This window comes from Mixophyes fleayi, chromosome 12 (genome assembly GCF_038048845.1).
Source record: "Mixophyes fleayi isolate aMixFle1 chromosome 12, aMixFle1.hap1, whole genome shotgun sequence".
Classification (NCBI taxonomy): Eukaryota; Metazoa; Chordata; class Amphibia; order Anura; family Limnodynastidae; genus Mixophyes; species Mixophyes fleayi.
In genome coordinates this window covers 17,397,034-17,410,586 of record NC_134413.1, presented here as the reverse complement: position 1 = coordinate 17,410,586, position 13,553 = coordinate 17,397,034, and the positions used below count along the sequence as shown (strand labels likewise).

The 13,553-nt window shown below is 40.7% G+C and overlaps 1 protein-coding gene across 2 annotated transcripts in view; it reads right to left on the bottom strand.

Annotated features, from left to right (window-relative positions):
• Positions 1 to 13,553, bottom strand: part of TDRD9 (tudor domain containing 9) — a 92,611-nt gene that overhangs the window by 31,423 nt on the left and 47,635 nt on the right. For both annotated transcript variants that reach the window (XM_075192676.1, XM_075192677.1), the window contains exons 16-26: positions 10,335 to 10,497; positions 10,189 to 10,252; positions 10,045 to 10,108; positions 9,915 to 9,959; positions 7,540 to 7,593; positions 6,270 to 6,383; positions 4,751 to 4,858; positions 3,250 to 3,350; positions 2,461 to 2,631; positions 1,906 to 2,017; positions 1,490 to 1,702 (exon numbers count right to left, since the gene is read on the bottom strand). In XM_075192676.1, the coding sequence (XP_075048777.1) occupies positions 1,490 to 1,702; positions 1,906 to 2,017; positions 2,461 to 2,631; positions 3,250 to 3,350; positions 4,751 to 4,858; positions 6,270 to 6,383; positions 7,540 to 7,593; positions 9,915 to 9,959; positions 10,045 to 10,108; positions 10,189 to 10,252; positions 10,335 to 10,497 (1,209 nt within the window). The remainder of the gene's footprint in view (positions 1 to 1,489; positions 1,703 to 1,905; positions 2,018 to 2,460; positions 2,632 to 3,249; positions 3,351 to 4,750; positions 4,859 to 6,269; positions 6,384 to 7,539; positions 7,594 to 9,914; positions 9,960 to 10,044; positions 10,109 to 10,188; positions 10,253 to 10,334; positions 10,498 to 13,553) is intronic.

The window sequence follows — 13,553 nt, the reverse complement described above, 5'->3', positions numbered from 1 at the left end:
AGCTGATTCTGTGGTCCGTATAAAATATAAAAAATAAAATAAAAATGGTTATGTGGCAGAGTAGTGGAGACCTCCAGGGTTGAGGTCTCCGCAGCGGATGATACCCAATGCCCCTTCCTATGTATGAGGGGGGATCCTGGTATAGCCCCCTTCTCCTCTCCTCCGTAACACCGCTCTGTCCCGATCCAAGATGGCCGCCGGCATATTAAATAATCGATAACCGGCGCTCTATGCCTGCAGTGGCAGCGCCGGTTATCGGGGAGGCTCCAGGAGTGACAGCGGTCCGTGAGACCGCTTGTCACTCCTAATTCAGGCACCCATTCTCTCCTGTCCCTGTCAGTGAGAGCCGCTGGCTCTCATCTGACAGGGGAGTCCCTGCGCTGCTCAGCTGTGAGTGTGTTCTCTATAGTAGATCACACCCCAGCACTGCCACTTGTAAAAAAAGTTCAAAGAATAAAATAAAATAAAAATAAAAAAATTACATTAAATACTAAAAAGCTGCCCAACTCCGTGGGCACTTAAAAAAAACTGAACAAGAGGGGGCAGGGGGATTGTAGAGGGGAGGGGTCTGTCGGCAGTACTAAAAATTAACTAGTAAGGTGCCAATTCCCCAAGCTCCCTCCACAACCCATGGTAATCAGTGTCCCCCAGACTGGATGAAAGAGAAATGTTTTTAATCATCATTTATATAGCACCACTAATTCTGCAGAGCTGTACAGAGAACTCACTCAGATCAGTCCCTGCCCCATTGGGGCTTACAGTCTATATTACCTAACATACACACTAGGGTCAATTTTTGATAGCAGCTAATTAACCTACCAGTATGTTTTTGGATTGTGGGAGGAAACCGGAGCACCCAGAAGAAACCCACACAAAAACGGGGAGAACATACAAACGCCACACAGATAAGGCCATGGTCGGGAATCGAACTTATGACCCCAGTGCTGTAAGACAGAAGTGCTAACCACTGAGCCACCGTATTCATGAGCATCTTCAAATAAAACTAGACTTGTACCAAAAAAATGAATGCACTTACTCATCAGATAAATGTATTCTCCCAAGGACCAAACACAAAGATAAACAGACAAGGTGACAACTACCAAGGGCTGCTGTACATATACATTTGTTTTTCTGGTACGATTCTAGTTGCTTTTAATTAAAGCTTCTCATTAATAAAAAAACACTTTTAAACAATGGAGCATAGCATCACATATTTCTCTTACCTGCCATTAAGGTGGGGGGGCAGAGGTGTCGCGGTATAGTAGGTGGTCCAATATAAATCCATTCTCCCCAAGTTCATTCACTTAACAGATCAGACAACCAGCACATTATCTTACAAGTGGCCCTTTTCAAGAAAGGCAGACTACTGTAAAGGGCCACAGAGATATTTCTGTTCCTTAAGAGCGGTTATATATAATGCACATAAACATGTTGAATCTGAAGATCCAATATATGTACAATGTCTCACTGGCTGTTGCGTCAAACTTACCACAGCCTTTTCTCCAGAAATGTACAGTATTTGGGCTCGGTAGTACTGTGGAGTGTCGATATTGTTAAACGGTGCCAGGCAGACTAGATCTGGATGAGGACGCCTTGACAATGGCATCAGAACATCGCGATTGATTTCTGTGGCTAAGTGTCCTAGAACATCCAAGTTTCTTTTATCAATCCGGTAACCCCAGAAATGGCCAACTTCAACCACCTTAAATAGAGGAGGGAAAAAAGGCAAGTTTAACAACCAACTATTACTGAATGGAGACAGTAGTCTGACAGACAGGTTGCCCAGCCAATCAGGGCAAGGGACCAATTCACTCTCCCTCCCAGATGATCCAGCTAGCTCGTCTACTGTGTCCTCCTGCTTTCATTTTTATGTACAACATGCATTAAATGGATGTCAGGACGTACCTCTGTAACGCTAACAGACAAAATGAGTCCTGATATGGTTTCTGACTGTTCTTTAATAGTCTGGGAAACATGTACTGGTTCTACAGTCTGCTTGTGAAAGTCAACAATAACTCTGCAACAGAGGAAAATATTAGTTACTTTCTATACATTACTACACTGTATACAACACATAGGTTTATAAAAATGGATGTATAAGTCTAATTTAAGGTGTAAAAGAATAACTGATTCAGATTAAATTAGGAATTACTGTACATTTTATAACAGTAAAATAAAATTCTGCAGCAGTAATTGGGATAATCATTTCATACCTTTTTTAACATCTGAACAGTAGCAGCAAACAGGCTTGCGGGGCAAACAAAATAATTGATGAGCGAATCCTTGAAACAGATATTATGAGCTCTCCTGATGCTCATCTATATAAACCTACGGTAATGACTGCATCTTACCAGGATAACAAACACAAACAAACTTGCAAAATAGATTTTTAATTGTAGATGCCAATACTGCAAGAAACACCACGTAAAAGTGGGGGGTGGGAACAGAAATGCATATTACCTGGTTAATTTTACAATATTAACATCTTCTTTAGAATTCTCTTCAATGGTCTCAACAGAATGGACATTAAGGGCAAGTGGAACTTTCAGCTGTGCAGTCTTAAGTGCCAGGTGAACGGCTGTAAGAGTCTTAAACCTTTCCGTGGGGTTCCGAGAAAACTCTACAAAAGCTCTGGCAAGAAAACAATGCAAAGAATCAATCCACTTTTATATAAAACCCTAACGATCTTGGAAAAACAAAATCTAAAATATTTGCCTACATACATTAAAAAAATAAAAATAGAAGAAAAAAAAAAAAAGTTATTCCCAAATTGGTCTGGTTCTTCTGCTTCCCTTAGGAATGTTATAGCCGTTTATAAAAGTATGTACACTATTTCAACTGTTTTAGGCTAACTGCCTAAATATTTACCTTTAACAAGTGTATTCAGAAACTTTACCTGCCCTACTGGAAAAGAGCAGTTTGTGAGTGAATAAATGTTTAGCATGTTTGTGCAACCTGTCTGTGGGTGCCAATAGTGACATATGCAATAAATACATTCAATTGTAAAACACCTCTCATTGGGCCCCATGACAATGGCAATCAACACTTTGGGGCCAAATTGCAGGTTCAACAGCAATCATAAGAGCCATCATACAGATTCCAGAACCTATTTAGTCATGGTATATATTTAGGAACGCATTAGAAGAATAACCTTGACAACAGTTTCCTTAAAAAAACTGAATATTATTTTTGTAGCAAATGCATTGAAGGAGGGGGGAAAAAATTGTGTTTCCATACTGCAGTACTCACCTTGACCCATCAAATAATATAGACTTCACTTGACCACACTGCCTGAAGAGAGACTGTATCTGCTTGTGGTACAGAAATCCATAGGGTGGAACATTCTTCAGCTAAACATAAAATTAAAATAAATTAGGCAAATTAATAAACAGTATTTTTTCATTTCTATTCTGCCTTGTTTCTCACTGTACCAAATTGTTTTTCTATACCAAGTTGTATACAACACATAGTTGCCATCATCCATCGCAACCAGACTTTGCTTTCACTGGTCTTTGTACTATACTGCTCACAGATAATATCGTACTGAGAGCTGTGGAATACAGCACAATAAACAGGTCTAATGATGTTTATGATGTATTTCTCCTGGAGCCAACACATGTTCTGTGGGGTTACATTGTGTATATAGTAAAATTAAATGTAGACTGAGTAAATAAAAATAGACAAACCTAGAGAAAATATTTCCATTCATTAAACTAAGCTATTACATGTTTATTCTAAACAATTGCAGAATAAGCTGTGATGTACGATGAAGGCTCCCATGTGTGTGCACGGTATCTCCACAGCGGTGCACTCTTTTGAGCGGAGGGAGCAGAGGAGACTAGCTCTCTGTAGGTCACACCCAATGCACGTGGCTCTATGTGAAAAGTACTCTCAGAAATGACAGCCCTCTTTAATACCTTCCCCACCCAAGCTTTTCACATCCCTGGTGCGGAGCCTATTTTGGCACTGTTGGGGCTGATCACAATCCAATATCAATAATGTTTGTGCAGTACTTACACACATATTTTAGGATTTTGAAAGTTTAGAAAATACCATAAGTTTGTCTATGCCTTCCTGAAACAGAAGAGAAAATGTACCCAAAATAGCCACACAAAAAAAATGGAATTGAAAGAGAATAAACTAAAAAAAAATTCCGGAACACCAAGAAACAGTTTGTGGTTCTGGCTTTGGTGTCAATCCACCATTAAAAAAACAGCAAATAAAAAAGGATTCTACAACACATTATAAAACCTGTACTTGAAAATGCAAAGACCTTTTTGCTAGGTTGCACGGTCTTAAATGAGATGTGTATAATGTGTAGGAATAATATGTTTAGTCCATTTTTTACAAATCGACAAATCTACCACAAATGGGGGCACCCTGTGTTTATTGAATCCAGGATGGGGGAGATCTTACCCCTTCCCCATATCTTTCACATACCGACATGAGGATGTCATTTGGTGCCGACTCTTCCCCTGTCCCCCCACCCTATGTGCTAAGAAAGACTGGGACTCGTTCTTGGCATTTTATCTGCATGTGCAGGACAAATCCCCTTCATTCTTCACTCTGAAGAAGTTGAGCATAAATAAATTCCCAGTTATTTATAGAGTCAAGAAAAAGAAATGAGACTAATTTAACGTGTCAAAAAAATTAACATTAAATTGAAAACGTAGTTTGGAATTAGATGTCACATGCACAGAAAAACAGACCTCCAAGATATAACTACACTTACGCTGAGTAATGTACATACCACAACCGTAGCTTTGGGATCTTTGCCTCCCAGCTCACGTATAGCAGTATTTTCATCTGATTGTCCAAAAGTGAAATAATTTGGGTAGAAAGCTCCAGCCATTACAACCTGACAAATATCAGACACACACAAAACACATTATTCGAAGAGAATGATCATTATAAACCGTGTAAGCTCTGCTCAAAGATCATAAATGAAGCACAAAGGGGGGTATTCAATTGTTAGCGTTAACGGGGAAAAACGAGCGCTCAAAAAATCTTAGCGTTAATACGGTAATTACCCGCTCAATTTCAGCTCGCCGCTCCGAGTGGCGAGCTGAAATTCCGTGAGTAAACTACCGTATTAACGCTTTTCTCGCGCAATATTACCGTATAAACGGTAATATTTTTTGAGCGCTCGTTTTTTCCCGTTAACGCTGACAATTGAATACCCCCCATAGTGCACTACAAGATGTTACTACAAACAGTGCGATATGCTTTCAGACCACCATCAGGGGGCCTCTCCTTCTACTGATGGAAGAAGTGTTAGTGACTGCCTCCAGGTCAAGGAAAAAAAACAAAAAAAACACAACCCGTCTTTTCTCCAGGCCCCTTAATCCTGTGTAACATTGACACATTTTGCAAGTGGTCCAAAATCCCCCATTTTTATTTTCCCACTCTTGGCCCTTGTCAACTTTAGAGCTCACCCCTCTGGGAGATCTCCAAAGTTGGCCATGTCTTGGGTGTGGCGCTACACTAATAGCAACATTAGGCCAAGCACCATGCTATAGAATACAAATTTCGGCCTATTACAGCAGGGGCCGATGCAGGACGACAATTAACCCTGCCCCCTCCCACTTCACCAATGAAGCGGGCAGGATTCGGGTAGTTGCCCTGCTCTTCCGAGAGAATGACCCCAAAAACTTGGGAGTCTCCCAGGCATTCCGGGAGAGTAGGCAACTACACCGTATATCTACAAGGTAAAATAAATTGGTTTGAAAAGTAAAATCTAGATCTTTGTTTCGGGGACCTACAGCTGCATTAGACCGTATCTGGTATTCCTATAAATGTGTAAACTAGCTATCTAAATGGCAGGAAATAAACAAGGTAAAAAGGGGTAAAGAAAAAATGAAAAGGTAGTTTTAATACTTTTCCCCTTTCAGCTTAATAAAGCCCCTAAAAATAGGATATTTATTCTAATATGCTGCCAAAAAAAGGAACGGGTGGTTATACATGTGTATTGATTTGTGAAAAAGTAACACTTTAAAATACAATCAACTTGATGGAACTTTACATACCAAGTTGTCAGTGGGCTAATGACTACTATGAATTGTACATTTATCAGTCAACATTCAAAAAAAAAACAAACAAAAAAACAAAAACAGTATAAAGCTATGAACCAAGTGATCTGTTTTGTTATACAAAGGTCAATAATTTACTAGAAACAGATACTGGGTGCTTGCTTAATAGCTTTAATGTACCAACAAATGCAAGTGCTAAATAAGTCAACATTTCATCGATGTAAGTGTATAACTGTATACCTGCAGGATGAAACGCTGCTGGTGTCTGTACACGTCATCAATCGGTGGCTGCTGAGTAACATGCATGTTGAAATGGGTAATGCGCTTCCTAAGCTCATCATATAAAGCAGCCACCTAAAGAGAACAAAAATAAATCAAAAACATCTCCCCTTAAATAAAATGATAAAGCAAGATTTTAGGAATTCCTAATAAAAGATGGCCCTTGAGCATAAAAACATTGTTTAAATGCCCATGTGACCAGTCATTTGTAATGTAGATTTGATGAGGGTCTGACCACCTTATTGTATTTCATCTCCAGTTCGTTCCAATGTATTCAGATCAGAATGTCACATCATAGCCAATCAGATCATTGGAATGCTCATAGCATGAAAGCAGTGATCTCTCCACTTATGTGACTATACGCGAGGTCAGGGCTGCATGACACAAAGTAGCTGATAAAGGTGCATTTACGAAAACCGGTGCTTAGGAAGATATGGGAGTAAATGTATCATACCCCAAAACCGGTGTATGATACATTTACCCCATGCTGTCAATCAGATCCTGTATTCTTTCTAAAGCACTTTAAAATTAAGTCAAACATCTGATTTCTTACTAAAGGCGACAGCATCTTTTTACTGTGCATTAGTTTTCCTAAATCTGTGTATATACCCAGTCTTATTTTATTACTGTTTGACCTCAACTGCATAGAGCTAATGAGTATACTGGAGCTATATAAATACATGTGAATAATAAATATAATAATCTTTTGGCATATTGTCTGTAGCACAAAAATAACACACAGAAGCCCACATTTCCCCATTTCGTACAGTCGCTTTTGGATGGCTTCCCTTCCCTATAATCACATTATCCCTTCCCAGAGCCCTCCTGGAAATCATCTTCAGGTATGGTAATCCTCTCGTACAACACATTATTGCGGGCACAGCCATGTAAGGAAAAGTACCCCCTCTACATTGCAAGTTTGCAAAAAGCCTAAGACCATACCAGCACTCTGATAGATCTAGCATACGCTGATATTTCTGTGGATACACAAATTATACATATTATATGTTGCTTATTTCTATCTTGATGACTATTATTTAATTTGTAAATCATCTTAATAGCTAGGGGTAATCTATTTCAGTCTCTTCTGATTTTCTACCATTTTGTCTTTGTCACAAGCCAGGTCGTTGGCTTCCAGCCCAGACCACCGGAAAGGACCACGTTACACACAGGAGCACAGTGAAACAGTCACCACATGCATTGTTTTACATAATTGTAGATTCACACTCACCTCTCGTATTCGTTTTATCTGAAAGTAATTCGCTTTGCCCCATTCCATTTCCTCCTAAAGAACATGCACCAAAAAATCATCCGGTTTAGTTATTGCATTTTGATACAATAGCCTAAATCTATGTTTCAAGTGGTTAATACAATGTAACCTGATAAATGAATAACACCACGTGAGTTATAACAATCTTCATTGTTTCAAAAAAGGGACTTTTTTCCCTCAACGCTAAAACAGAGACATGGGCACATGTTTAACTTCAGCTCACCACACATAATAGTCTGGTTTTGAGTTTGATTGTTCAAAACTGAATGAATGTTTAATTTGCCTACATTGGAGTGATCAAGGAATCTGGCAGTCAAGTGAAGAGCAGAGATGATTGGGGAACAATCAATGTGGTCGGTCAATAACCAAACCGAGACAAAGGCTTTGGTAATCAACCTAAATTTCTTTTGGTCGTGACTAACATGTTTATGTTTATTGTTCTCTACAATAGTGAAACTGTGAGGGAGAGAAAGGGGGGGGGGGGGGGGGGGGGAAACATTCAACGACAAAAAGAATCCAAACAAGGATAATAGCGAAAAAGCAGAGAAATAAGAAAATAATGTAAAGTTAGGGCGTCTAGTGTCATTCATTTGATTCAGAGAAAAGGAATTAACTTAAGTACAAAAATCTAAATTTTCTCATTCATCCTAATTGAGGAAACTAGAACAATGAGACAACCCAAAGTGGTCATCAAAGGTAGGGTACCTGTAGAAGTAGTAGTGCGCAGCACCTTGCATACAAAACTGGCCTCTTCAGATGCAAAAGCACTCAATCCGCAGAGCTTTGTGAAGGTGTGCACCAAAGATCAGTTAGCTGCCTGGAACAATTGTTCATCCAAGGCCCTGTACCGCCCAAGAAGCACTCGCCAATCTAGTGAAATGCACCCTCACATTTACAGGAACAGTATGTCCTGCAAAAAAATGCAACCCTGGCAAATTACAGAGTCTACTTGTAAATGGTCTAATTAGACACTAGACAGCATCTCTTGTGGACAAGTTCAACTGTGATGCTGTCATGTCAACACCTGTCCACAATCTGCTGGAAGATATCCAGATTAAAGGACAGCTCCTCAGGGTGAAGAATTTGTCTGCTGTGAAATCTGCTTCCCAGATTTCTACCCCGAGACGAAAACCACAGACATGGGAGGAATATTTTGTTCTGCCCATTGCATAACCCACTGGTTACTCTCATGACTGAGGCATTCATGGTGCCACCCTGGTGATTCAGCTATGCTATGGCCACGTTATCTTCGGACAATCTTAATGGCCCCTTTCTCAGAAGAACTGGCGCCCTCAGACTATAACCACCCTGAGTTTCAGCACCTTTAACAGGGAGATTTGACTCTTCCATGGTTTAGAGAGCCTGGTACCATTGAACCACAGTGGCCCACCATATCAAAGTCTGACATCTGTTGTCCCCATCGTCAAGTGCCAGATGGTGAACGGGTGACACCTGTTGAGGTCTGCACCTCTCAGCCATCAGCAAAGCAATAGACGCACCGTTGCAGACAGTCCGAGACCGGCTGGTGAACAGATTGTGAGACTTGTTCCATTTTGAAACTAGCTTGTTCTGAAACATGCTTGAATGGCATTGTGCAAATTAAACTGTCTATAAAGTAAAGCCCATATTTCCCAGGATCCTAATGCAAAGGGGAAGTCCTGCCAGGGAGGAGTTGCTGGATAGGAACAGCACCCCTGATCCCTCCCCGCAAGCCCAGCACTAATACAGCCGCTGTAACCGGACCCCTTCAACACTACCCTGTGCATAGTGTGGGGCTACCAGGACCAAGAGCCCCCCCCCCCCTGATCTCCAACCCTCTCCTCCCTAGCTGGCGCTGGAGCTGAAAGACTCAGGAGTCACTTATCTAATGACAATACTCCAGCCTGACCTACTGACCCAATGGTCCAGGAGGTATGTGACTCTCAGTCACTAACTATGGGTAGCAGGGAGAGGGTTCCCCCACCCAAGAGGCGCTACCACGCTGTAAGTTGGCTGTCGTCAGGACATCCCCAGCTGTGGCCAAGGGATGCTGATTTCAGTAAAGGAAAAAATAAAAGTACAGTACAGCAAAGTGGCTGGCATTCACAGCCATAGAAAAACCTCACAGCTACAGCAGGCATCAAAAAAGCAGAAGTTTCCAGGCTGTCAATGGAGGAAGAGCTTGAATCCGTAAACTTTATTAATGATTCATAAAGTTTATACAAAATATTTTTTAAAACAGTTGTCTGGAATCCGTTTGTACATATCAGGGGGTACTTGGAATAAAATGTAGGTGGGTAACCAGACACATTAAAGGGTGGTAGATAAACATGTCATGCAGTCCTCGGTTTACACACCTTGGGTAGTCTAAGATCACCTCTCTCCTTGCAATCTTTCCAAAACTGGAAAGACAGAACAAAAAAACATTTTACTGTACAACTATTACAAACAATGACTTTAATTAAAAATATAACATATTAAATGTACCCGGAAGGCATCAACAAGTGCAATGCAGTCACTTCTGCTGTGGCCAGCATAACTCAGCTTGCTCCTGGAATATAGAAGATAATAAAGATTACATTAGCAACACAAAGATTAACGATGCTAAAATAATGATGAAAAAAAATGTACCTATATCCGTCGAGGTGCTGTCTAAAGGGCATCGCAAAAAAGTTCCTGAGTGATAGAGCTGCAGCTGTGCAAAAAAACAAAAAGATGATTAACAGATTTAATGGAAGATAAAAGGCATTTAAAAACACTGCACATAAGACTCGTACCAATAATAAGACATTCGTCCAGACAGCCAAACACATGTCCAAGAACAATGAGTTTTCCGAGCTGTAGGTCAACAGGTAACTGCGCTATAACTCTACCCAAGAATGTGAGCTCCCCATCGTATGGATTGTCCTCCTGCTTTCTGCTCACTGCAAGAGCACCTACCTGTAAGAAGCAAGAACATGCTCTGCATATCAACAATACTTACACTTCAGGCATGAACATACTTTTATGGTTTGAAAGTATCGAAATAGGTACTGTGTTATTTCATGGAACTTGTCTTTTCTCAACTGTGAAGATACCGGGTTTTCTGGCCCAATTCTACCCACTTCACTCTTGCTGGCCGCCCACAGGTCCCTTTAGAGGCCAGGGAAGCCTAACCAGTACCTTTCTAAGGTTCTTATTTGTCACTCAGGCATATGCAGTTAGAAAAGTACAACAGTACATTTATAGTAACAAAAACAATCAGTAGAATATTATGTACACACAGTAAATAAATGCCAGACAGGTTCACCACATATGTCCCTAACCCCACTCGTTTACGAAGTTACAGTCACCTGGCTGTCCGGACTTAATGACCCATGGATCTGCCGATGTATTTCACTGGTAGAGAAAGGCAATGCAAAGATCAACCACCCTGCAGCTTCCAGCCATCAATTCCCAGCATGAACATCACCTCCTCTCCTGGAGTGGCTCCTTATATCTAGGGTCAAATTTCCAGTGTGCTTTCCCCTCCCTGGGCAAACCAGAGTCTCTCCTTGAGAAATATTGGCGAGTCCTGGACTAGGGGGTTGGAGAGGGGAGTGAAGATGAGCTGTACTTCAACCAAAATTCTCCTGCCAAACTGTAGACCAAACGTCTGTAGTCGTCTTGTGAGTACAATGGATACTAATTAGCCTTCCCCTACCAGTATCTTACAACCTGATCCCTACTCATAACCCACCTGGCTTCACTTTCAGGACAATGAACAACCACCTCACTGCCACAGCAACAATATACATATTAACAATGAGCTACAATGTCCCCTTATCCACATGTAATTAGACACTGCAGTTGTATTCTGTCGAGCTGGGGAACAAAAGCAAGGACTATAAAGTACATGCTAGAATGCAAATTTTGTGAAAAACGAGGGACAGGCCGGTTAGGGTGTTATCAAACTCGTTTTGTCACACCAACAATAGTAAAACCGCAAGCCACACGAATGCTATAAGAGTTTCTGTTATGAATTCACTTTTAAAAGGGAATTACATTCCAATGAAAATTCATGGGTCCATTTTTACTTTTAGCAGCCCTGCTTCTGTCAGTTTACTCAAGATTCCCCTCCTAGCACCACCACAATATAGCCAGAGCCATCACAACTCCTGAAGAACAGTCCCTCACTGAGCCTTTTTCCAGGATTTCAGGATTGTTCAGGTTGGAAAGGTTACAACCAATTAGTCTGTGAATGATGAAAAGGCTGTACCCATCTTCTTTGTAGCATCAATTAATTTCACAGTAAACTTTGGATATCCACGGACGTGGGGTATTGTGCAGTGGGAAATTGGACCATGCAAATTATTGGCTAGTGGAGAAAACAAGAATTTTTTTCCACTTTCCATTAAATCATTTTCTTAGATGTCCGAAATAAAATGATGACCAATGGAAGGTAGGAATTTTAAACATAAACTGAAACTTGAACAATTCTCCTCCTAAATCTAGACACCCCTGCTAAAATTATGTTGTCTATTCCTAAAATCAGGAATAAACAACACAATGAGCAGACAAACACATTGGGCAAAAATAAATGGTATACTACAGACATACGCTAGCCTGAAAGATCGAATAAGGACCATCAGGTGAAGAAAAAAAAAAAAGAGCATTTTGTGGCAGGCTAACTGACTCTGGCTGAACTGAAAAGTTCCGAAAACCACCGACTAACAGGTTGATGTGATCAGAGTACCAAACACACACACACATCTGGGTCTCTCTGGTGCAACAATAGCTTGAATGGTGTCCTGTTTGAGTTTCCAAAAAAACCTGCAGAAGCAGCACTGATGTGGACAAAAATAGATCAGTAGAAACGGTTAAAGAAAACCTAAAGCATTAATAAATGTTGCCAGAGGGTCACATGTTTGAGCGCAGTAGACTGTTATTATGCCATAGGCTCACGATGTTATGAGGTCAATGCCCGTCAGACCTTAATGACACCAGCTCCATGAAAAAGATCATGCTGTGAAGCAACCACTATTGCAGGTCCAGGATGTAGAGGTGAAGGATGTCTGGTTCATTATTTTCCATTCCAGATAAAGACAGCTGAAATATAGAACATAAACAGCATAATCTTCAGCGTTTTATACAATAGTTTATGTAAGCGACAGTCTTTGTATTGGCCAACTAAATGCATACCAGTAAGCCCTGGATATATTCTGCCCACAGAGCAAGGGCTAGTTCAAACACATTGATGGGGATATGAAACTCCAAGTCCCTTTTTGTTAATGAAATATTCTGTTAAACATCCAGGCCGACAGATGGAGGTTTTTCTATCTTTCATTTTTACTTTCCGGATGCAACACAGGTCCCTCAAAACGGGAGAATCTTGTTAGTTTGGAGGTTTAGCGGTTCTCACTGCGAATGACATTAGAAAAGTAAACCAAGCTCTTACGGACCAGAAAGGCGAAATCAATAAGCCATATAAATATGTCTTCACTCAGAGACCATTTACCCTGGCTTTAGTTGTGGGCAAACACACAACCGTATTCGCCTCCCTTTTCTAATGAGCTGTAAACAACAAAAAGAAATTCTCTTCAGCTCAACGGAATATTTTTGCTAGGAGACTCCGCAAGAGAGCTTCTGATGCCTCATAGTTGGTCCAGATGAGACGCGTTGTCTAAAAGAATGAACAACTCTGTAGATATTTTCGTTAGTCCTATGGTGGGCCTTCCAGACCACTAGCAATTCCCTGTACTTTGAGGACAGAGACCTCTGCTCCTCTGCCCATATATATGGACAGAGGAGAAAAAACTGATGTATATTAAAGCACAACTTCCAAATGCGTTCCCAATCCCTGCTTGCACATATGGTAATTACAATGGGATTTAAAAGTCCAAGGGATTCCCTTGTCTAGGTTCTCTCTGGACATTTACACCATTATAGACTATGAAGTGTGAATAGGCAGAATTATGACCATGTCAAGTGTCCTGCTTCACAGAAATCTATAAATTTACTCTTGTAAGGCGACTGCT